General features: G+C 38.9%; 1 protein-coding gene across 47 annotated transcripts in view; it reads right to left on the bottom strand.

Annotated features, from left to right (window-relative positions):
* Positions 1–24,352, bottom strand: part of DLG2 (discs large MAGUK scaffold protein 2) — a 959,079-nt gene that overhangs the window by 79,037 nt on the left and 855,690 nt on the right. For all 47 annotated transcript variants that reach the window (XR_014942266.1, XM_085536516.1, XM_085536515.1 and 44 more), the window contains one exon: positions 4,202–4,316. Coding sequence is in view for 46 of the 47 variants with exons in the window: in XM_085536516.1 (XP_085392642.1) it covers positions 4,202–4,316 (115 nt within the window). In the remaining variant the exon portion in view is untranslated. The remainder of the gene's footprint in view (positions 1–4,201; positions 4,317–24,352) is intronic.

A 24,352-nucleotide genomic window follows, 5' to 3' on the forward strand; every position in this document is an offset into this window, starting at 1 on the left:
TGTTTCTGTTGTTTTCCTGGAGACATTAAGTGACAAAGCGAATGTGGGATCCTAATTAATAGCACGTCCCAGTGCTCAGTCCTCCCTTGGTGTCTCCTAATACTTTGCCACTAGTGGTGTGAGCTCTATGAAAACACCCCAAACAGAGTCATATTTTTTTTCTGATACAAAAAGAACAGACATTACATAAAAAATCCTTTCAGTAAATTCCAGGAAAATATTCTAAGCAGCAGCAGAAACTCTGAATACAGACAGGGATAATGAATAATAACAAGCAAAAAAGTCAGAAACACCGAAGTATGCACAGAAAAAAGTCCATGTCAAAAGGTGAAACAACTTAGTCTGAATAAATCATTCTCAATTGCTTTCCTGAGGCATCTACATTTATGTGTGACTTTTAGTTTCTTTCAGCTGACTAATTCTACTGTTACATTGAAACTATTATCTCCATGTTACACTTTCACCTCTCTTCATTTCATGTCACTGCTTTTGTACATCTCAATTAGAAATACTTTGCTATTACAGATAGCAAATCAGCGGCTAGATTGCCCTCTAGATACAGATGTAGAAACATAAGTTTCTATTGAGAGAATACTTCTATCACAGATGTCTAGGACAGGTTAGATGAATAAGATGCAGGCAGATTCCCTCCCTGGAGAAGCTCTTCTCTCTTCATCAAAAGGGAACCTCAGAGTGACTAGCTAGGATATAGATGTATACTCTTGTCATTAAGAGTTGAAGGAAATGAACACAGTGAAGAAAATGTTTGTGTGGTGGACACCAAGCAAATAAAATGACGGATCTAAAAATGATTTCTTGGCATGCCATGTTTTCTGAAGAGTTTTCCAAGACAGCAGTGAGACTGAAGGAAGGTGCCTGAAGGCTGAGATGGGGGTCTTCACAACAGAAGTGAAACCCCACAGCTCAGCAGATGTTGGTATTGATCGAGGGAAATCAGAGAGTGCATGGGAAGTAACGGATCTGCACCCAATGAGCTCTACATCTACTGGGAGCTCTCCTCACAGAGCATTGGTTTTTCTCACCCTCTTTTCTGCTGTTTTCCATGAGCAGATGATGATAGGTATTTTCAACCTATGTGCATCTTTATTTCATTCCCTTGCAGTGCTATTTGCTTTGATTAAGCTCTCCAGCTAAAAAAATAACTTTGCTTATGTTCAGTGAAGGACAGCAAAATCGCTGCATACCAAAGAAAGGAAAGAAAGAAAGAAAATCGTTAACTTGTCTTTACATCTGCAGATTTGCAACATATGGTAATTTGCCTCTAGTTCTTTTGCAGATGCTGTCCAGGATAATCCACTGAAGTAGAAATGCCCTGAGTTATAAGAATACTAAAAAACATTGAATCCCAGGCTTTTTACAGGGTCACTGGCTGTAAAGAGTTTATCCATGAAGAGCACTGAAAATTTTATTCTCAGTAAACAGGCACGTTTCCCGATCCATATTTATTTTTTTCCACAGTGGTTAATGTAGACATAAGCTACCTTTTTAATTAGTATATGATTTGAACTAGCAGTGCTTAGTTCAGTGCTCCAGGCGCTGCTGCAATGCACATTATAATATTTAAAATACAGAGTTTCCCAAGTAGATTTCTCAGAGTTGGACACAGTCATTTGTGTGGGTTTGATTGCACAAATTTATGTTAATAAATGACTGAGGATTTTGAGTTTTTTTTTGCTTGAGAGGTTTGGGGACTTTTTTGGAACATGTCTGGAATAAAAGAACAAATTTTACATTTATGATTTGGGAAGCGATATTTAGATATGTGGTTAAGACCACAAAGACTTCTGTAGTGAAGCACCAGGGTATATCAGCTTAGTGAGAACAGACCATATCCAGAATTCATAAACTAGTAGGAAACACAGTGCTCTCAATGTACAGAGAGCAATATCAGACAGAGGAACAAGGCTACTCCAGATTCTACGGAGACTTATTAGCTTGGTCTGGTGTGGAAGCTAATAAGCTCTGATTCTCAGCAGGACTTATGAGATTCATACTGATAATGAGTTATGATGTGCCTCAAACCAGCAAATTGTTCAGGACCCTCTCTCTGTGTAAACATTTTAATCAACTTGTGGTTGCTGGCGTAGATTTCTCACACCATTGTTCCCTACATTTTGGTTTCCTGGCTTTTCTCTCAGCAAAGCAAGCTTCTTCTGTTCCTCCATGTCCAATGACTGCAGCTTTTCTGAAAACGCAATTTCAAGTGTTTGACCAAAAATTCTTACGGCTAAATCACTCATTGTTTAGCCTGGAAAATATCCAGCCAAGGTGGAACAGGTTCAGAAGTCAACTCAAAGCCAGAGAGGCCAGAAGAGGTCAGAGATGTATCTAAGCCATGACACTTCCAACCTGATCTGGTCCAATAGCCCTCTGGTAACAGTGAACCACAGCATGTCAGTTCTTGCCCTTTCTGGCAGCAGTACCAATTAGAGCTTAATATGTTTGCTGTCCACTAGAATAAGACCGTCAATGCCAGTATATATATTTTTTCATTCTTCTGTGCTACTTCATCCCTTCACATTAAGGGCATAATGACAAAATGGAGAATTTAGCCTTAATTGGATCTCTGCACTGTTATCACCTGAATTAGCTCCCCCATGAATAATTATCACTGCCTGGAGGCTGACAGATTGCTTCCCTCTACTTCATGATTGTCAGGGATTTCAAATTATATGCTGTGCATGAAGGAAAAAAATAAAAATGAAAAGCCTAGAGAAGCATAATTATTAAGATTATTAAAATATTTGGCACTGAGTCCTATAGTCTCCCAGGGTACCCAAAGGCATGAATGACAGCAAGAACTTTGCTAGGGCCAGTTTCACTACTTTTGGTCTTTCAGCCAAAAATGATTTTGTAGAATCACAGCATCACAGGGTTGGAAAGGATCTACAATATAATCTAGTCCAACCATACTCCCATTACCATTGCTGCTACGAGCCACTTAACCAGATCTCGAAGTGACTCCACCCCCTCCCTGGGCAGCCGTTTCAGTGCCTGACCTCTCTCTGAGAGAAAAAATTCCTTCATGTCTAATCTAAACCTTCTCTGGTACATGTGGCCATTTCCTCGGGTCTTGTTTGCTGCCTGTTTGCAACTCTCCTCATCACAGCCATCTTCAGGAAGATGAAATAAGGTCTCCCCTGAGCCTCATCTTCTTCAGACTGAACAATCCCAGCTCCTCCTAAGACCTTTCCATCAACAGACATTCTCAGACCAAGCAAAACTGTAACTGCTCCACCTGGCTAGCAGTTAGGCAATTCCTGTGTTGCTCATTGCTCCATTTAAGCTACCTACATTATCTTGTTAAGTGTCTCATCTGCATATTTGATCTTGCAAAGTAGATGGTAAATTTATTGTAGTATGGAGAAGAGAAGGCTCAGGGGAGACCTTTTCGGTCACTACAGCTCCCTGAAAGGAGGCTATAATAAGCTGGGGCTTGTCCTCTTCTATGTAACAAGCAATAGGATGAAAGAGAATGGCCTCAGGTTGTGCTAGGAGAGGTTCAGGTTGGAAGTAGGAAAAACTTTTCTCAGAGATAGCGCTGAGGCACTGGAACAGGCTGCCCAAGGAGGTGATAGAGTCACCATCCTTGGACGTGTTCGAGAAATGTTTAGATGTGGTACTGGGGGGGCATGGTTAGTGGGCAATATTGGTGGTAGGTGAATGGTTGGACTAGATGATCTCTGAGGCCTTTTCCAATCTTAATGATTTTATGATTCTATGAGCAATGGGACAGCAGTGGACTATCACCTGTTTAGAACAGTATATGACAGTCTTTGCTTTGGAGGATGTTTTGCAGAGAAAGTGCTTTTTATGAGAACAGTCATTCCACGTCTGGTTAAGGCCACATGCAGGACCACAGTGTGTCACTACACCACAGAAGCCATCTCAGATATGGAAAGAACTGACAACAGCTAAGAAATCTCCATCTCATAAAACCAAATCACTATAAAAGTATAATGCTCTTTGAAAACAGCTTGAAATGATAGGATTAAGCAATATGGCATTATCCAATTTTCACATTAATGATCCTGTGTTTGTAAGATTGATGAATTTCTCAATTCAGTTCAGCTCAGCTCCTCAAACTTCCTTCACTACCCAGCTGAACCCACAGCGCAGAAGTCAGTCATGGACCAGAAAGCTGGTGACATGTTCCCAGGAGAAAGCTCTCCCTGCTCACCTGACATACAGTGACCTCTTCTGATTAGTCCTCAGGGAGCCGGACCCAGAACTCATGCTGTGATTCATCATCTGCTCACGCAGGTCATGGATTTTTGCCTCAAACCGAGCGTACTCTGAGGAGATAAAAAAACACGGAAGGATATTTTAGTTTTCTTGACCTATATAATCATTAAGGCTGCTAAATGCAAATGAATATTAAATTAACAAGAGTAAGACATGTCCTGAAAATTGAGGTCTAGTAGAATCTCTTAGGTAAATATATGACTTCTTTTTATTACAGTACATGAAACTTTCAGCACTTTCCATACTGACTGCGCAGTCCCTCAAATAGCTACATCCTTCCTGGGTTTCAGTGAAGAGAACTGGGTTTAAAATGTGTTACTGAGTACTCTTCAGTCTGCAAAAGGGATGTTAAAAACAGATCTCTACTATATCATTCCTTTTTCCAAACAATGAGATACCTTGATAGGGTCAATGGAATGATGCACTGAAGTTATTAATTATTCAAGTACTGAGTGTAAAATCTCACTAAACTGAAGGAAAAACATCAAAGTCCTATAATCCCCCCCAAAATAGATTTTTGATAAAAGATTTAGTTTCAAGAAACAATGAAACAAAGAAACAATGTAAAGGGAATGCTCCAGCAACACAGAGAATCATAATTCAACATGAAACTGGGAAATCTACCCATGTGATTTGAAGACTAACTTGAGGGGGTGGACAAAAATTCATTTCACTGAGTCAGTACCACTTTGAAGAGTAAGATGTCGCAGACTGATGCCAGCAAAGAGAAGATGATGTTCCCCACATTTCAGCATTTTATTACACTGACTGCTTCGAAAGCAGGGTCTAGAATCATAGAAGCATAGAATTGCTAAGGTTGGAAGAAACCGGCCAGTCCAACCATCAGCCCATCACACATTCCCATTAAACCACGTCCCTCAGTGCCACATCTCCACATTTCTTGATCATCTCCAGGGACGGTGACTCCACCAGCTCCCTAGGCAGCCTGTTCCAGTGCCTGACCACTTGTTCTGAGAACAAAATTTTCCTGTTATCCAAACTGAATCTCCCATGGAGCAACTTAAAGCTATTCCCTCTCATTCTATCACTGTTACCAGGGAGAAAAGGCCAACCAACCCCCAACTCACTGTGTTTCTCCACAGCAGGTCTGGAACAGAAGCAGAACCAGCAGTCAGGGTTTCTTCCCTTAAAGGATGGATGTGCATCTCAACAGATCACATCACCTCTTAGTATGAGCAAGTAAATCTGTGCTGTGCACTTAGAACTATCAGTTTGCTCCCTGTTTGCTGCTGTTTGAGCTATGTGAGAGTTCTGTAGGATGGCAATATTCTCATTTTCCCCTAGAAGAAATTTCAGCATTATTTTTATTCAGTAATTTGCTGTTCACACTGGTTCCATTTCCAGAATGCCTTTAATAACTAATTTGTTTTATTTGATGCCCTTTAACTTTTCGTAGGATAACCACATTTGATATTTCCAAAATCCCACATTTTGTATAGTTGCTGGTTACCATCAAGATGCCTTACCAGAGTGGTTTAATTTGGGTTTCTGTGTATTTATTTATTTATTTATTTATTAAGATTGTTGTACAGTTAGGCTTCGTTTCCTTTGAGCTTATTTGTAATTGTTTACTGAATTTTCTAAGTGACAGTGTCTACTTTGGCAATCAGCTGGGAAGCACTGCTGGGAAATAGGCTCTTCAGACTTCCCACGTACCTATGACTTCACCAACTGCAGCTGAAATTCTACATGTCAGGAGAACAGACACTCCTACATACAGACTGTATTTCAGAATTACTCTCTAGATCATTTCTTATTTCTTTTCCCAGTGATTTAAAAGCCTTGAAGGGACTAATTTTTCTACAAACCTGTGCTGTTTTGTAAATTGTGGTTTACTTCTGAAATATTTATCCCACTCTAGGATTTACGTTTGCTCACTGTGAATCATATTTGTTCTATTCATCCACTGTAGAATTCGTTTAGTAAATAACCATCTTCCAACCAGGGATTTGTCTAAACTTCTACTTCATTATAAAAGACTTAACATTTCTTCTCAGCAAACAGGAAAGGTGATATTAACAAGATCCTCCTTTTCTGTAGCTCACACAGTGTCAGCCCTCTGCATAAAGATGCAATACTATGATGTCAAGGTTTTTACTAGGTCTGTTTCATGTGATGGATACTTGAAAGAAGACTGAACATGTAGATGTTTACAGCCTCTGAGTACCCCGATTGACCTGTAGGTTTCCCTGTGATGAACCAGATGATGATTAGAAGTCTCTTCCAATTCAAATGGTTCTACTAAATAGTGGTTCTAATGGTTCAGATCAATTCTTTGTAGCACAGTTCAGTTTCTTTGATGTTTTCTACCTGGATGAAGCCAATGATTTGAATGATTTGCACCAGAGCAGCTGTGTAATGGCAGCTTTCTCTTACTAAATAACCATGTCCCAGGCGGACTCTGTATGCAAGGTGTGGGAGTGGCTTCCAGATTTAGACACCAATCTGGAGAGTAAGAAGAGAGGACTGAAAATCTGACTTTAACACAACACCCAGCTACTTGCAACTCCAACATCAGCATGAGACACCCAGATGACTATGGGTTGGTCAGATGATGCTACTACAGCTTTTGTTTTGACTGGCAAGGGCACTTGGAATTTAACTTGGAATTTAATCACAGAACAGCTTGGGTTGGAAGGAACCTCAAAGATTACCCAGACCCATCCCTGTACTGACTGTAGGGAAACTGACTGCTAGTTCAGTCAGCACTGATAGATTTCATCTGATTCCAAACTTATTCTAAATAACCTCTTTTTCCAGAGGACATTTTGAAACCACAGCATGTCTTAAAATTTGTCTAATAAGTGCATGGTGGGAGTTAATTCAAATGAATACTCCCTGCTTCATTTTAAGAAATACTAAAATAAGAACGATCGTTCTTTTCCTTTGTGTTCTTGAGGTTTTTTTTTTTTCTTTTTTCTTTTTTTTTTTCTTTTTTTTTTTTTTTTTCCTCCCCTTTGGCTTGAAATACTTGGTAACTGGAAAATAACCCATGTTATGGCCCTGTATTTTCCCACAATACCATATTTCTGTTCTATACACACAAAAAAAGCCACCCTGAAATATACCCCTGCCCCTTTCTCCTGACAAGAATCTGGACCACAGAATGAAGGCAGTTAATGCAGGTAGTATTTAACCCATCTCAGATCAGTTTCTTTAATCTCAGTCTTCATTCTTCTCTTATTGATGCCTACATACTATAGTGACTGCTGCATTTGAAATGTGAATAGGGAGTGAAAGAATGCTGCTCCATTTCTGCTATCAGAACTGCCATGCTTGTCCTCCCCACTGGGAAAAGACCCTTTTTTCTTTGCACTTCTTTATATATGGGGTCATTCCAGAGGACCTGTTTCCTAATAGTTTTGCATTTGCTAGGTGTGAGCAAGCAGCAGTGCTGGAGTCTGGAAAAACGTTTCATGCTTCCTTCAGATTCACCTCTGAATCTAAATAACGCACTTCAAAGTTTCCTATGAAATTAAAAGGGCACTAAAGTTGTGACATACTGTCAAGAAAGGCAGTTAAGGCTGATTCACTAATTTCATGCCCTTTCAAGAAAGGCAGAAGTATTGCTTAGTAAAATTTGCCAAATTTTTATATACCAAAATCCATCTGCAAAGGTCCTACCAATTGCCTGAATCACCAATGATCTAACAAACTAATTCTGGTAGGTTATGAAAGTGATAAAATCACGTAGTAGATGAAAGGGCAAGCAAATGACCAAACAGAAATCTATGTAATTGCTGAGGTCAGACAGGCTTAGGTCAGTGTTTGGAAGGCTGTGTGGAGGAAAAGGACCTGGGGGTGTTAGCTGAAATTAGGCTGAAAATTAGCCAGCAGTGTGCCCAGGTGGCCAAGAAGGCCAATGGCATCCTGGCTTGTATCAGAAATAGTGCAGCCAGCAGGAGCAGGGAGGTGATCACCCCTCTGTGCTCAGCTCAGGGGAGACCTTATGACTCTCTATAGCTCCCTGACAGGAGGTTGTGGTGAGGTGGGGGTTGGCCTCTTCTCCCACGTAACAGTGATAGGATGAGAGGGAATGGCCTCAAGCTTGGCCAGGGAAGGTTCAGTCTGGATAGTAGGAAAAGCTTTTCTCAGAAAGAGTGGTGAGGCATTGGCACAGGCTGCCCAGGGAGGTGGGGGAGTCAGTGTCTCTGGAGGTGTTCTAAATATGCATAGATCTGACATTGATGGAGGTGGTTTAGAGTGGTCACAGTTATGTGTTGATGGCTGAATCCTAGTGGTCTTTCCCAACCTTAATGTGTCTATGATTATATGAGAATTGGTCTAAAAGACTATTTAGTATATCTGAAGATATAAGAAAGCACTTGGAAGTCTAAGGTGCACTTGAAAGACCAGAAATGAATGCAAAAGACTAAACATGAAGAGAATTTTGGAAGATAGTAGTGGAAAACAAAATATTTCTAAATTTAGAAATAGTGAAGAGATTTTATATCAGATGGGTTGATGAGATTTTTTGGTCATAAAGTAAAAAATAACTGAGATAAAAGAATCAAGATGCAGCAGTTCTTCTATATGAGAGAGTTCCAGAGTTTTGTGATGTTACAATACTATTATTTTTCCCTTTTAAGTTTGTAGTAAAGTCTGTAGCGTTGACTGAGTTTTGAGAAAATGAAAATAAAAGACCTAATCTTACAAATAAAGTTAAGCAACTGAAGTGCTGACAGTATACAACAGTGAAAACAGTAGTAGAGCATCACAGTTCAAGTCTTTATTAGTTTGAACATTTAGTGTTGACATTTTTAGAGAGAGAGAGAGAGAGAAATTCATTCTGTCAGCAGGTGTTAAAATTTGCTTTCCTGTGTAATTCAGGGTCCTCACTGTTTGCTCCTAGATTATAAGAGATTTCCTAATTGCTGCATCTCCAACCCACTTCAGTAAATGTTGAAGCAAAGATTGTTAATAACACAAGTGGGAGGTTGGAAAGGACACAGTATATCTCTTGGACTCCATTGGAGTCTGGAAAGAATGTAGAAGTCAAATGACTGAATTTTAACAGTCAACAGTACAACAACAGCATCAACAAAACCCAAAATAAACTAAAAAGGAATTAGTTAAGAGACAGAATTTTATCATCTTCAAGAGGGTATGTCAAATACCTCTAGACTCTATAACAAAGGGATGGCTGCCAGACCAGCCTCTCCATCAGTATCAATTTGGCATCATTTCAATGGATCCAGGCCAGTTTAAACCTTCTGTGATGTTTTAAAATTCTGTTTTGTTTAGAAACAAATTGTATGCCACTATGGTGAGTCATGAACTTATTGCCTTGGACTTCTGAGATAGCAACAAGAACGATACTATTATCATGGTAACATTATTTATGCTATTTATGTAAATCTGTTTTTTTCTCCCTTTGCCCTGTCTTAGCAGATAGCTTGGATGAATAGTTTAGATTTAAAATAATAGAAAAATCTGTTTGTTTTCCATTTCTTCCCTTTCCCTGCAATGCTGTCCAGTCCCCATCTCATACATAGATGACCTGTAAGGGTCCCTTCCAATTCAAACGATTCTGATTCTTGATTTGACAATTGCTTTCCACTGTTTTATAAGGCACACCTGAGTGATTTACAAAGAGTAAGCCTTATATGACAGTACATAACACAGCAATTTGCATGTTCATTTCATGCAGAATCTTGGGCTATGCCAGCCAGGATTTTAGCATGAAGCCTCTGATCAATACACATAACATCAAAAGAGAAGGAGTGGGCAAAAGACACAAACTGCTGTGATTTTTTGTTTAATATTTACTGTGAATCAGTTTTTGCTAAAAGTACTCTGACAACTGTTTTCAGATGACTACAAGTTCAATTTGGTAGTTTTTGTAGGCTGAGATGGTAAGCATTCACATAGCAAGCTAATGATGGTGGAAAATCTTTGTAGTCTGTAGTAATTTCTTAAAGGATAAAGAAAGAAACATCCTATGGTTAGATACAATTCACTGCCCCTTTGCTTCCTATATGTATCAGATGCATCCAATGTTGGTCACTGCCAGAGATGTGATTATGGACCAATGGGATTTGGATCTCACATTGTACCACAAGTTCTATGCTTTTAATGTGTCCCAAAGATCAATTAGACATAACATTAGCTAATTTACCACTTGACAGGAAAAAATGCACACAAAATCTAACACCACTGGTAGACAGTGTAATGATGTACATTATTTACTGGAAAAAATATTGCTTGAATAGACTTACTCCATTCACTATGCACCGAGCAACAGAACATGTTAGACTCCTATTTCTTATCAGTCATGCAGCTCCCTTGAGCTCACTCAAAGGAAATGAAAAACACAGATTTCAATACTGAGGAAAGGAAAGATACATTTACATTTTATTAGTTTTTGTGGGTTTGAATATATCTCCTTGTTTTTATTGGAATACTTTCTACACACCTTTTCAGGAACCTTTCAGCAATAATGACAAAGGCTTATTGACTTTAGTCATTGTTTTGGCCTTTAAAACTTCAGCACAGTAGAACCAATAATGTCTTTTATATATAGATAAATATATTAGATCATTGTCTTCCTAATCTACAGGTATTTACATTTGAGAATGCCATCTAATTAAGATTTTGTTATGTAGCAGGTCTGATTGCCTAAATGTCACTACTATCTTTATTTTCATTTACTTTATTGCTGAAGATAGTGCTGCCTTCATCTGTTGCACCGTTAGATATAGCTCTTATATTGTGTTGTGAATATAAATACACCTGAAATGATATCTTCCTCCCACGATACATTCAGGAGACTAATACTGTGTTCTATTCATAGTCAGAGGGAATATAATTCCAATCCAAATTAGTCTCTGGAAACTTTCATTTCAATGTCTTTGTGCTGCATAATGAAAGAGACATACTAAAATAAATCATGCTATTACTGAGTGACAAGGACTTCATACCCCAACAAAGTGCTTTTCTACCTGTGCTCTTAAGTCTATCCTTGTCTTATGAAGTGTCAACTTGCATTCCCTCAGCTGGGAATTTCTTGTAGCTTCTCCCAGATGCTGAGGAAAACTGTGCATCACTCACCACCTTTAGTAAGCTACCCTGCCTTCTCTGCCTTCTCTCTTGAAACACTGGAAAACTTTTCCCTGCATGGGGATTTACTGTATTTTCCAAAATGTGTCTCCACTAAGAGAGGAGAGATTTAGATTGCATATAAGGCAAACGTGTTTTAAAGTAAGGGTAGTGAGCAGTGGAACAGGTTGCCCAGAGAGGTGGATGGATCCAGTGGATGCTCCATCCCTGGAGACATTCAAAGTCAGACTGGATGGAGCTCCAAACACCTGATGGAGCTGTAGGTGTCCCTGTTCATTGCAGGGGAGTTGGACTTCATGGCCTTTAAGGGTCCTTTCTAACTCATACAATTCTATGATTCTATGATAAGCAGGACTATTTGGGGCACTTTGTCAAATTCCATGAGTTTCACACTGAGCTAGTATCCTAGACAATGTTGTGTGTACAGATCCAAGGAAGGAAAAGGCACATAAAGAGCAAAGTCAGATCTGCAACAGAGATATCACATATGGTCTGCTTTGACAGCGCAGCATGAGGTCTTGGAAAGGCTGGGCACATCTCTTTACCCCAGGCATCTGACTTGCACAGCCATGCTTGCCCAGCAGAGCAGCATATGTCTCATTAACCTTGATAGCTTTGTAGGAGTTACTGTTTCATATATTGCAGAAGTGTTTAATGATATCTCTGGTGTTTTAGGCACAAGATGAATCTCCATCAAGGTGAAAAAAGCTTCACTGCATTGGAATTGTTTCAGCAAATATTTACGCGGGACATTTAAAAGAAATTCTACTTTCTATTAATAGGTATATGAATTCATTTAGCTATTTCATTGCTGCAGGCTAGTGGTGGAGGATCTTATTTTCAGACATTTATTCAATTTCCACAATTTCTCATCCAAAATCATTTTCCTGGGGCAATTGTTGCTTGTTATCATTGCTTCATTGCTTTTTCTTGCTTCTGCATTTATTTATTTATTTTTTTATCATGAGTTGTTCTATTTCTTGGGAGATGAGCATTTTATCCTGATTAGCCATATCTTCTTAATGATGATTCTGGCTTAGCCTCCTTCCAGCTCTTACAGACATGAATTAGGAAGAATCAAAATACATAGGTGATATCTTAGGCATGGCAATGCAGGGAAGTCATTTTTGTCATCCTCAGTAACCCTGCACCTACTGTGGGAAGCTACTCTTTATCAGATTCTGATTCCTACCCTTCCTCCAACTGCTAGCAAATTTCCTCTTTCCAGAAGTCTTGCAGGTGCCACATCATGTCAGCTATATGCCAGTAAGAATGAACTGGGTTAGACGTACATATGCTAACATGGATGAGTTTGTCATAAACTGGGAAGCACTTAGACATGAAAATTTGCCTGCAAAAGTAAAGAGGAAGGATACAGGTATACAGAGCTGGGACCAGACTGAGGCAATGGCCTTAAGTTGCTCCATGTGAGGTTCAGGTTGGATATGAGGAAACATTGTTCTAAGAAGAAGTGGTGAGGCACTGGCCCGGGCTGCCCAGGGAGGTGGTGGAGTCACTGTCTCTGGTGGTGATCAAGAACCATGAAGATGAGGCACTGAGGGACGTGGTTACTGGGCATGGTAGGGGTGGGCTGACGGTTGGACTGGATGACCTTACTGGCCTATTCCAACCCAAATGATTCTATGATTCTTTATCTTTATCTTCCGGATCACTAACAACTTGACACACATTTGTGCAAGAATTTTTTGGAATAAAAAGGGAAATGTAGATGAATATGACCTACTTGTTTTTCAGAGAGAAATAAATAAATAATAATTAAAAAAATAGAGACACTGCTAAATCAGGGCCAGAACTCTCAGGAGAATTTTTAGGAACTATTTCACAGCAAAGATATAATATGTCAATTTTCTACGCTTATTTCATGAAATTCTGATAGATATGGAGCAGGAAGAGATAAGAATGAGTTATCTCTTTGTATCATGAGTTATGAACTAAATGAGTTCATTTGTGAATACAAAGCGATAAGAAAGCAAATACAATTTTATTATTTCCATGAAACATCATGAAAGCAATAACCTTCAGGAAAGAAAAATCCCAGCACCACAAACAAACCAAAACAAGCAACAAACAAACAAACAAAACAACAACAACAAAACCCAAACTCACAAGTTATTTAAAAAGAATAAGATGAAAAAGCAAGTGAAATAGCAGGAGGAATACACGTGATGCAACTATACCCAACGAAGGAGAGCTAAAGCAGGGATTAGAAGGACAATCAACAGAAATAGAATTTTGGCAGAAGTACTGCAAAAATAAACACGGATACTAGTTGGGTTCATCTGTTTTGCTATTGTGATTCGCGCCATTTGCTTACATGAAATAGTGCAATTAATTAGTGATTCACTGCCTGCCTTCAAAATCTGTTTGGTAATAACTATCTTCTCCAATACTCCTTTGCTTTCCTATATTCACATGTACTGCTCTTCCAGAAAAGGGTAGATTTAACAATCTACCAAGGCTGTCTGGGATGCTCTACTGAATTAATAAGACCCGAGAAAAACTGGGAACAAAAGACACTTTTATCATTAAAAAAAACCCACAAAAACAGAACAAAAAAAAACCCCCAAACCATGAAAAATATCCCAGATGTCATGAACAAAAAGAAAAGCATGCACAAGGAAATGAAATGGATAAAACCATTCCCACATGTGTACTGATCTTTTTAAAGAGGTGGTAGTGAAAGCAGCCACAGAATTATATTAGTTTGCCAGTGCTTTCTGTTTAAGTGGGATTACCTTTACTAATGCAAACAAAATATATATACAAGAATGATCGAGCACATTAGAAGCCTGAGTGAATTAAAAAAAGACAAATACACACATTACCTCAGGATAAGTCCAGCTCCTTGCATGTCACTTAGCCTATTACAAGGATTTTGCATGGGATATTACAAGGATTTGGAGATATTTAGACGCAAACATGTATGTTGTGCAATGACTACTAATTAGACGCAGAAGCTATATGTGACGGTTTGGGTGCTCTGAAGTATTGATTAACTTGAGCATCAGGTCATGTGAAACTGGAATAATGTCAGAAAAACAGTGTAATACAAACAAATGCTTTGCAGCTTCTGCCATTACTATTGAGCTCAATACCCAAAACAAAGTAACCCACACTCATGGCATAAAAGACCAAGCTGGACAAGATTTTCTTAAGTCTAGATCCAAAAGAAAACAAACAAACAAAAAAACCCACCAAAAAAACCTCATCATAAATTACTAAAATCTTAGAAGGAGTTCAACTGTGGCACTTCATAGCTGCTGGCAGACCACACACAGAATCCAGTCCTCAAAAGACTAGACTCATTGTTCTAACTAAATGCAGTCAAAACTTCCTTATTGGCTTTTGCACCAACACAATGCCTCTGCTGAAATTGTTCTTTTCCATTGTATATTGATTCTCATGACAGATTTACAGGAAGAACAGACCCACCTACCAATCTCCATTTAGCTAAACAACCAACCCAATTTTTTGTTTCAGTGTTATCTGCTGTGCTTGCCTTTCCTTAACAGTGTTTAATCTCTGTCTTCACTGGTTTAAATAACATTGCCTTATTTCATGCAATATCAAACAATTATCTGAAAAATCTGATTTGTTGCACCCGTCATAGTCCTCTAAAAATTTAATGCATCATCAAAGACTGATATGAGGAAAATTTTCTAGATTGTACATCTGATAACCGTATTACATTTCTATCCCATTTTGCATTAACCTCCTTTTCCTCCCTTCCTCCCTTCTTCCTCCCTTCCTCCCTTCTTCCTTCCTCCCTCCCTTCCTTCCTTCCTCCCTCCCTTCCTTCCTTCCTTCCTTCCTTCCTTCCTTCCTTCCTTCCTTCCTTCCTTCCTTCCTTCCTTCCTTCCTTCCTTCCTTCCTTCCTTCCTTCCTTCCTTCCTTCCTTCCTTCCTTCCTTCCTTCCTTCCTTCCTTCCTTCCTTCCTTCCTTCCTTCCTTCCTTCCTTCCTTCCTTCCTTCCTTCCTTCCTTCCTTCCTTCCTTCCTTCCTTCCTTCCTTCCTTCCTTCCTTCCTTCCTTCCTTCCTTCCTTCCTTCCTTCCTTCCTTCCTTCCTTCCTTCCTTCCTTCCTTCCTTCCTTCCTTCCTTCCTTCCTTCCTTCCTTCCTTCCTTCCTTCCTTCCTTCCTTCCTTCCTTCCTTCCGCTACATTCTAAAGTATGCTTCTCCTTACACATCTTCCTGTTGTCTGCATATCATTCTTTTTCCTTCCTTTCTGTCAATGGGCACTGTGGATGTCATTTTCAGATAAAGCACTATCTGTAGTTCAAATATATATTCGCACAGACATTATTACTCCCTGTGCCAGTTCTCAGTGTTCTGTGATGGGTTACCCAAGTCTGCCTAACCTCAGCCCACAGATCAACCCTATGGGAAAAGGAAAGCAACTTCTGTCTCCCCGCTCTGCTGGTGAGCCACGTTATGTATCAGGCTTCAAAATCAGCAGAAAACAAGTATTTCCCACCTGATATTTGGGTTCTTTTTATTCCTTCATGATTCTGATAAGCACCTCAAAATAAGAATGGCAACCTCATCAGCTTTTCTCAAGGTCAAGCATTTTGTTCCCTGATGTGAATACCTCACTCTTCTAAAATGCTGGGTATAATTGTTTTATCAGTGTTTTACATTAATTTACAAAAAGTCAATTCAACAATGCATATATCTTCATATATATATACGTAGATATATGAATGTATATAAAGAGAGAGAGAGAATACATATATATGTATGTGTATATATATAGAGTGAAAAGAAAGGGAGAGAGAAAAAGGAGGGGATATAGAGAAAAACGGGTCATAGCAAATGTTAACTGTTTACTGGCACAGACTTTCCCCACAGTTACCAGCCTACAGCTAGTGACAGCAGTTGGACTGCAGTGCCATATGTTCTCTTTAAAGGCAAATTCTTTTAGACTCACTTTCAGTGGGGAAATCATAATTTTTAATACATTTACATTTTTTCAAGATGCAGACTATGGCTTTGCTCTAAGATTTATTTGACATCTGTTTATTATGTAACTCCTTGCACAATGCTTTTCCCTTTCCTGAAGAGCCTGTTGACAGAAATGATGGTATTTTTCAGAATTCTATTGACAATGTACTTTGGCTCAGCCTTGGTGGACTCACTTTTCCAAGGCTCTCTAATTTTCCACATCACTACTTGCGAATGTCCAGGATGATCCAAGATGGAAAAAGGCAGTGGATCAAGTTGATCCCTTCACTTGTGTGATTTAACACTGATAAATATTACACCCATAAAACTTTCAGACCCAGTTTGGACAGGAAGGATTAAAACTCATAAACCATTAAGAATGAAGTATGAATTTAGCTTCCTATCCCAAGAAAAAACACATATTCAGATCAAATGAGAATGAGAATTGAGTGAGATTATCTGGAAGTATACTGCGGTCTGGGATTTGTGATCAAGCATCTTCTGTGTGGTGACAACTGGCTGAATTATTTCAAAGGAAGGTATAATGACTTAGCTTAGGCCACAGCGATTTCTCATTTTATCAGATAACAAATTATAGGATGCAGGGAAATGGCCAGGAGAGGTTTAGATTGCAAACTAGGAAGAATTTGTTTGCAGAGAAAATACTCAAGCATTGGAAAGGGCTGCCCAGGGCAGATTTGTAGTCACCATCCCTGTAGAAGTGGCACTAAGAGACATGGTTTAGTGATAGGACTTCGTAGGTGAGGTTGATGATTGGACTTGGTGATCTTGAAGGTCTTTTTCAGTGGGAATGATTCTATGATTCTGTGATAAAGGACTGCATCAAGTCGAATTGCCTAATGTGAGCTCATGCTCACATGTTGCCAGGAATAAGAAACTTGCAACTGGAGCATGAGGTTGAGCTTTCAGGGTGAAGGGAAGCCAGAGAGGTTGGCAGCCTCAAAGCCATATGGGAACAAAAAGGCCTCAGGGAATGTAAGTCACAATTAAATCTTTTTACAGATGTCTATGTAATCTGTTCTCAAAGATCTCCAGAGATGGAGAGACTTCAGCCATCCCAAACAATCTGTTCTGGTGTTCCACTCTCCTTGCAGTTGTTTTTATTCCTAAAGTATCATCTGAAGCTCTTCTGTTGCTTTCTAAGACGTTTTTTCCATTTTTAAAACCATTCATATCTCACAATGAATTAAAGAAAGCAACAATAACCTGAAATATACCCAACCTAGAACTACTGTAAAATTAAAATTAATATTTAAAAGAGGAACATGGCTGAACAGGCAGGAAGGAATAGCTTACCAAAATCTTCCAAAACAAGTATGCAAAAGTCAGAAATGAGACTTAAAGAAACTGACTAGTCCAACTGGGACAGATGAAGCTCATTTTTGTCAGTGTCCTACATGCAATAAAATGGGTCAGTATTGCTACAGAAACCTTTTTGGTGTGTCTCTGTAATTAGCCCCAAAGTATTATTATTGTAATTAACTGAATCCCCTAGTACCTTGTGAAGTGTTCACGGTTGTAAGCAGGTTAATGTGAAAATTAATTTGTGCTAATTCACGCAAAATCAGTGATGCCCAAATCAATCTGGCTGCAGTGGCATTTTGTGGAATAACAGTTATCTTCCTGTTGACTTACAAAATGCACTGAAGCTTTAAGAATGTCTCATAAATCTATCTGAGCTTTCACTTGTAATAAAACTACTGTAATAGAGAATTATCTACTCTGGAAAAATTTATAGTTGAAACTCACTACAAAGTGGATATTTAATGTACTAACTCTAGGCATAAAAACTAAAGGAGTGAAAGATTCAAACAGCTTCTTCATCCTATTTCTGGGCGGTCTAAGAAGCTGCTTTGTCCCACAGACCAAGATTCTGGTCTCCGGGATGAGTTATCTTTTCATTCTGAGAGAGCTGTGTTGGACTACTACAGAAATGCACTGCACTTTCTATGGTGTCACATCATATACAGACCAAAGACGGCGAAAAAATTCTCTCTCACTCCATAATTCTGGAGTGGCCTCAAAGATCATCTTGTTTCAACCCTCCTTTCTGTAAAATGTAATGGGAAGGTTGCTGAAGCTAGGCAGATCATATTGGTTTAGATACTTCAACTTTTTAATACTATTAAATATGTATTTAGCAAAAGGCAATAAATAAAGGTTTATTATTTTCTTGAAGATAAACAGAAAGCTGAGAACATCTGACTATTCAAAGCTTATAAGATAGATAAGAGGAGCACCTAACGACCCTAGAAATGCAGCTTTAAAATCCTTTTATAATCAAGCTTTCAGTGGGGCATAAGAGTTCAGTTCATTACAAAAGAATATATTTCTTTGAAATAACGAGCCTAGTTTGACTTTCATGTGTTATTAGTTCTCAGTAGAATTCAAGCATTTAAATTGATTGTAATGAGACATTAGCAGACACTATTACTGCAGAAAACCATTCCTGTTTTGAGATAGCTGGCTGAGAAGGCCTCTAAAAGCATCCCAACAGGCATTTGGGTAACAATGGGGATGAATGGGAGACAGAAATCAGCTTTGTAGAGGCTTACCATGCAGCTGGCTCTGCCAGATGGCTGCTCTAAAGGCCACTGGTAGTGAAGTGCAAGAGCAGCACCCTTGGGAGGGTGGGCCAAGGAGGCTGATAGTGGTTTTAAATATGGTTTTAAATATACTCAATTTTCTGCCAGACATTAAAACAAAAAGAATTAAATTATTAAATTAAAAAAAAAAAAAGAAAAAAAAAAAGGATAAACATGAAAGCAGACTGCTCAAAGAAGCAACAATCATCTTTACCCAGATACCACATACCTACCATGCACAGGATGCACAGTGAGTCTATCATGAGAGCTAAAAGACGGTATTGTTTGACTTCTGCGTCAGCTAAATCTCTTCTCATTTTCACAACCCTGTCTCACCCTTGCCAACCTTTTCTGGGCTCTGCTGCAGTTTGAATTAAATTCAACGAATGACCTATGCCAGAGACGCTCTTCTCTCACTTCTCTCTTCTTGATTTCTTTGCTAATTATGCCAAAAGCCTGGAACAGCCTCTCATAATTACCCTATTTTCATGAAGCCTGTAAAAACTTTATAGCTTTAAGATTGCCATACTTGTGTATGGATATATACACACATATTTTGTTTATTCTTTTATCGTGGTTACGTAACCTAAATTTCTAAGGCAAGTGTGCTGAAAAAAACCCCATGATTATGAAACACTCTGAAAAGAAACCATTGCAAATGTGACAGCTGCTAAGAATCACTACGACTATAACATGCTCCTTCCCCTTGAGGTTACCATCCTTACTGGCTGAGGAAACAGCTGTAGCGTGCTTCAGAAGGGCAGAAAGGGCCTGGAGAAGGCAGAATTGCCCTTTGACAGTTTGATGTCTTGCTGGAAAGCTTGTCAACCTTATTTACATTTTAATTTGCATGTCAGCCCCTGCAATGCTTTATATTCAGGTTTTGCTTTAAAGTCCCTGCTCCACAGCAATCACAGCGACCTTTGCGTGTCTCCCCTCACTATCCCTTGGGGGCTGCAGCCCCAGCTTGCTCAGCCACCCAGGGCCTGGCAGCAAGAAATGTCAGGCTGAGCGTGACATTTATCCCAATGGTTGGTTAATGTTGTTTCTTTTTTTCCTATTCTTCCTGTAGGAGATTAAAGAGGGGCAATAGCCATGCCTTGCAAAAGGAGAATGCTAAAAGAGGTTCCCTGTCCTGTGAGACAGGAGCAGGAATGGTAGCAAGCATAATGTGGTGGTGGCACCTGAGAGTAAAGATGATAGGCAGGATGGAAGTGGACAGTGACTGATTACTACTGACATTATTTTTACAGATGGGCTGACAACAGAACTTGGCAGAACTATACCCACTAGCTGGTGATGGGGAGCATGGCCATAAACATGCCCTGCTCCAGAAAAATCACAGCACAGGCGCAGAAGCACAATGCAGGCATTAGCCTCCAGCCTGCAAAGCTGCCACTAAAACACACAGCCCTTCTTACACCTCAAATAAAGTCATTTGTAAACATACACAGGTTATTCAGGATTATTCGATTATTATTACTTTTCTTTTTATCAGAACAATCTCAGCAGAGGGTTGGAGCTAGATGATCTTTCCAAACCAAACCAGTCTATAATTCTTTGATTTTCTATGTCACAGGAGAAATCACTGGGAATATGGATATGATAAACAATTTCTAAGTCTGTATTACCACCATACCCATTAAACCCTGTCTCTCAATGCCTGTTTACAGATATACCAATACAAACTACCTACAACTTCAGTGATGTCAATACATAGGTGTAAAACTAATCAGAAACTTGATTTGCATTCTATCCTCATATTCTTATTTAAACAATATTTCTGCTATTGGGTATGTGGTATACCTGTTAACAATCAGTAATAGGGGGTGCCTTGATAGGAAGTATGTCCTAAGGTGGAAAAGCATACTCACAGCAAAAACCCTCTCTCAGCCCTCTGGATGCCTTTTGCTTCCACTACTTTTAAGTTCTATGGATGCCCTGTCCTTGGAGACATTCAAGGCCAGGTTGGACCAGACTTTGAGTACCCTGATCTAGATGCAGATGTCTCTGTTCATTGCAGAGGAATTGGACCAGATGACCTTTAAAAGTCCCTTCCAACTCAAACAGTTCTGTAATTTCCACACCAAATAGCAAAGCTGTATGATTTCATATATTAAAAAACCAAATGAAGTATTTCAGTGATATAGCACTAACAACACATTGGATAAAGAAGATTCATGCATTACAAAACTGTGTGGACATAGCAACATCAGTTTAAGGCACAGGAAATTCTGTAGTTTACAGATTTGAGGGGATGCAAGATGTGGGGTAACTCTTCTGAATTCTGCATCTCCTCAAACATGTTCATGTTGGTTGACTATATTAGCATCAGTCTGTTAGCTTTTATTTTTTATGTTTTAATGGTTAGTGTAGCCTAATGATCCCTTTATGTTAAGGATCTATTATTGTGAGCATGAGAGCATATGCCATTGTTCTTGGTGGATGACACCATACAGCCAGTCTGTAACTTCATTTCTAGAGTTTTCTTATTTCTTTGGCTTGTTTTGCCAAATATTTTTGTGTCAGAAAAGGCTTGTTTAGAAAAAATTTAGGACAAAGTCTGGCTTGGCTACATGATGTCTGGGACTGAGGACCTCAGAAAGAAATGGCTTCATGAAACACTGTGATGACTTCACATACTTTAAGTCTTGCCATTCTTATCACAATGCTACTCCAAAATTAAGAAGGCACCAACATGGACAATGACAAAAGAAATAAAAAATTCTGGACAGGATGTTATTCTGTCTACAGCTGACAAGAAGCTAAACATCTGAAGAGATCCTGGATCAAAGGACCTGGGAAATGTCAGTTGGTTGGTACTTCTAATCACATTACAAGTCTCGATACAGCAAGCATGGGAGAACAGGCTCTGCAACAGATCACAACCAATTATCAAAGTAATCCTATATGGCCATAAAAATATCTAGCCATTTAATACTGCTAAACCTTGCTTGTAATCACAGAGCTTAATGAGAACAACTTACTCTGAACAGAAAGAAGGGAAATCTCTGGAGTAGAAAAGCTGCTAGAGAGGACATTAACAAATGCCAGTAAATTTGAGGTTTTAACTTATGTTATATAGGGCATACTCTATTTGTAGAAGGTTCACGTTTCTTTTGAAATGCACAACTCCTCCTCGTTATTTTCTACCACCTATTAGATGTCAGACCTTGAATACCAGGAAATGCTTTGGTCAACACTGGACTGTAGTTTTCATGTTATGGCTTCTGGCCAGTTTGCTTCATGAATCTATGGATTCATGATGAGAGAGCACAAAGTAGCTCCAATTGGAAACAGTCTGTTCTCAGTGGTTCCCAGTGAAAGAACAGGAGACAATGGGCACAAATTGAAATACTGATAATTCAATTTAAGCATTAGAAACAAACATACCAACAAAACAAAACAAAACAACATCAACAAATACACACACCAAAAAAACCCCAAAACAGACAAAAACACCTAAAACACATTTTTCCTTCTTCTACGATGGAACTGGAATTGACTCATCAGAGAGGTGGTGGAGTCCCCACCTATAGAGGTATTCAGAATTCAACTGGACATAACCCTGAGAAACCTTCTGACCCTGCTAGTGCAGATGTGTTGGAGTAGATAATCTCCAGAACTAGCTTCCAGCTTTAACTGGAGTTCCAGCCTCAAGTAGTCTGTAATCTGGTGATTATTGATCTAATTCACTGTGGATATGTAAAAAATATACAAGCAAAGCTCTTCTGTTTAGAAATGAAGAACTGCTAAACTATGGTGGCAAGATGATATATAGTTAACAACACAAATCCTTTAAAATGAAAAGATCATTAGAATAAATAAAATATTACATTTAGGTGATAACATCATCCTCCCTAGTCACGCTGCTGTTGAACAACTGGGTATAGCAATATAGAAGTTTAATATCCGGCTATATTTAATATCAAGCTCTTTGATATTGGCAGTGCCCATGATGGCTACAGGTCTGTCAGCATTTTCAAAGGTTTATAACAGCCATAAAAACTTGTGGAGTAGAGAAATGAGTCAACCAGTACTTATAATTGCTGGCATTTAGCACCAGAGAAGATGACTAAGAATCGCTATTTGAAATACCTGGAGCTGGTGAAGTCCAAGTACAAATCCCAAGAAAGATCAACTAAGCTCTACATTTCTGTGAATTAGACACACAGAACTGTGTGCAGATTAATGGTTGCGGAACTTTTAGGTGAGCACTTAAAAATTCTGCTCTTTCAGTATGTGTTTATTCTTCTACCCTGTAAAATGATTATCATGGTGACTTGGCTCTCCCTGATCTCAAAATATTGTCATGTCTGGCATTCAGCTTCCTGCCCTTTCATCAGCAGAGGTGGCTGCATTTCACATTTGTGGAAATAATGCTCAGGAAATTCCCTGGGGTGTAATTTCCAATGGCACATGTCATGTGTCTCATGTGCTCAAATACAGTTTTGACAGTATTTCAAATTGTCTTTCTTTTTTTGCTTTAACCAACCATTCAAAAAAAAAGTAGGTTAAAACAAAAATTTAGGCAATTAATATCATAAGGTCTCAGATGTTTCTCTGTCACAGAAGAAGGTTCATTAAAAGCAGGATTCCCATTAGTTTTATTTATAGGTGACAGTTTATGCAGTGTATCTATACAATCTGGCTTATGTTATTTCTCTGAAAGATATCTATACCACAAAGTAACATAATTTACCACCATATTGTCTTTCCTTTTAAAAAGAATCTTGATGTGTTTCACAAATGTAATGCACTAGAAATACCATATATCAATGTCATCCACTTCAAGGGTGTCAGTCAGAATTACAGAAGTGCTGCAAATAAATCAAAGAACAGAAAAGTGGCTAAATTAAAATGGTGCTTGATATGCAGACTGAGTAGATTAATTTATCTACAACTTCATCTGGGTCATCTACAGATTGCTTCAGACTCACATATAACCAGGTTGGACAGGACCCTGGGCATCCTGGTCAAGTACTAGATATGGAGGTTGGTGGACCCGCCTGTGGATCCTTGGGGTCCCTTCCAACCTAAGCCATTCTGATTCTATGATTCTATGATATTCAGCAAAACGTGTGTCAACTAGAAAATGTGAGACTAAGGTAGGCATTAACTGTGACTGTGTTTTCAGGCTGGTCTTGGGTTTCTTTATCACCAGGTATATGCAAAAGTTATGACAGAATTTCACTGAGATACCTGCATGTAAAACTCAAATGTCTAATTTATACTCGGAAGAACAGTTAATTAAATATTTTCCTTCCCTAAAAACACCCCAACTTTAAAATCCAAATCCAATTTGCTACCATTCTTCATCACAGTTATTCAAACATTAGACCCTTCTGCCTTTGTTTTCTCTCTCTTTCAAGTGATAGGTTTGGGCTATTGAAAACTGAGGGGGAAGAAAGAGGTACAATACCATAAATATTTTGGCAAT

The sequence above is a fragment of the Coturnix japonica genome, chromosome 1 (assembly GCF_054131305.1).
Source record: "Coturnix japonica strain WE chromosome 1, WE-NBRP24, whole genome shotgun sequence".
Lineage (NCBI taxonomy): Eukaryota > Metazoa > Chordata > Aves > Galliformes > Phasianidae > Coturnix > Coturnix japonica.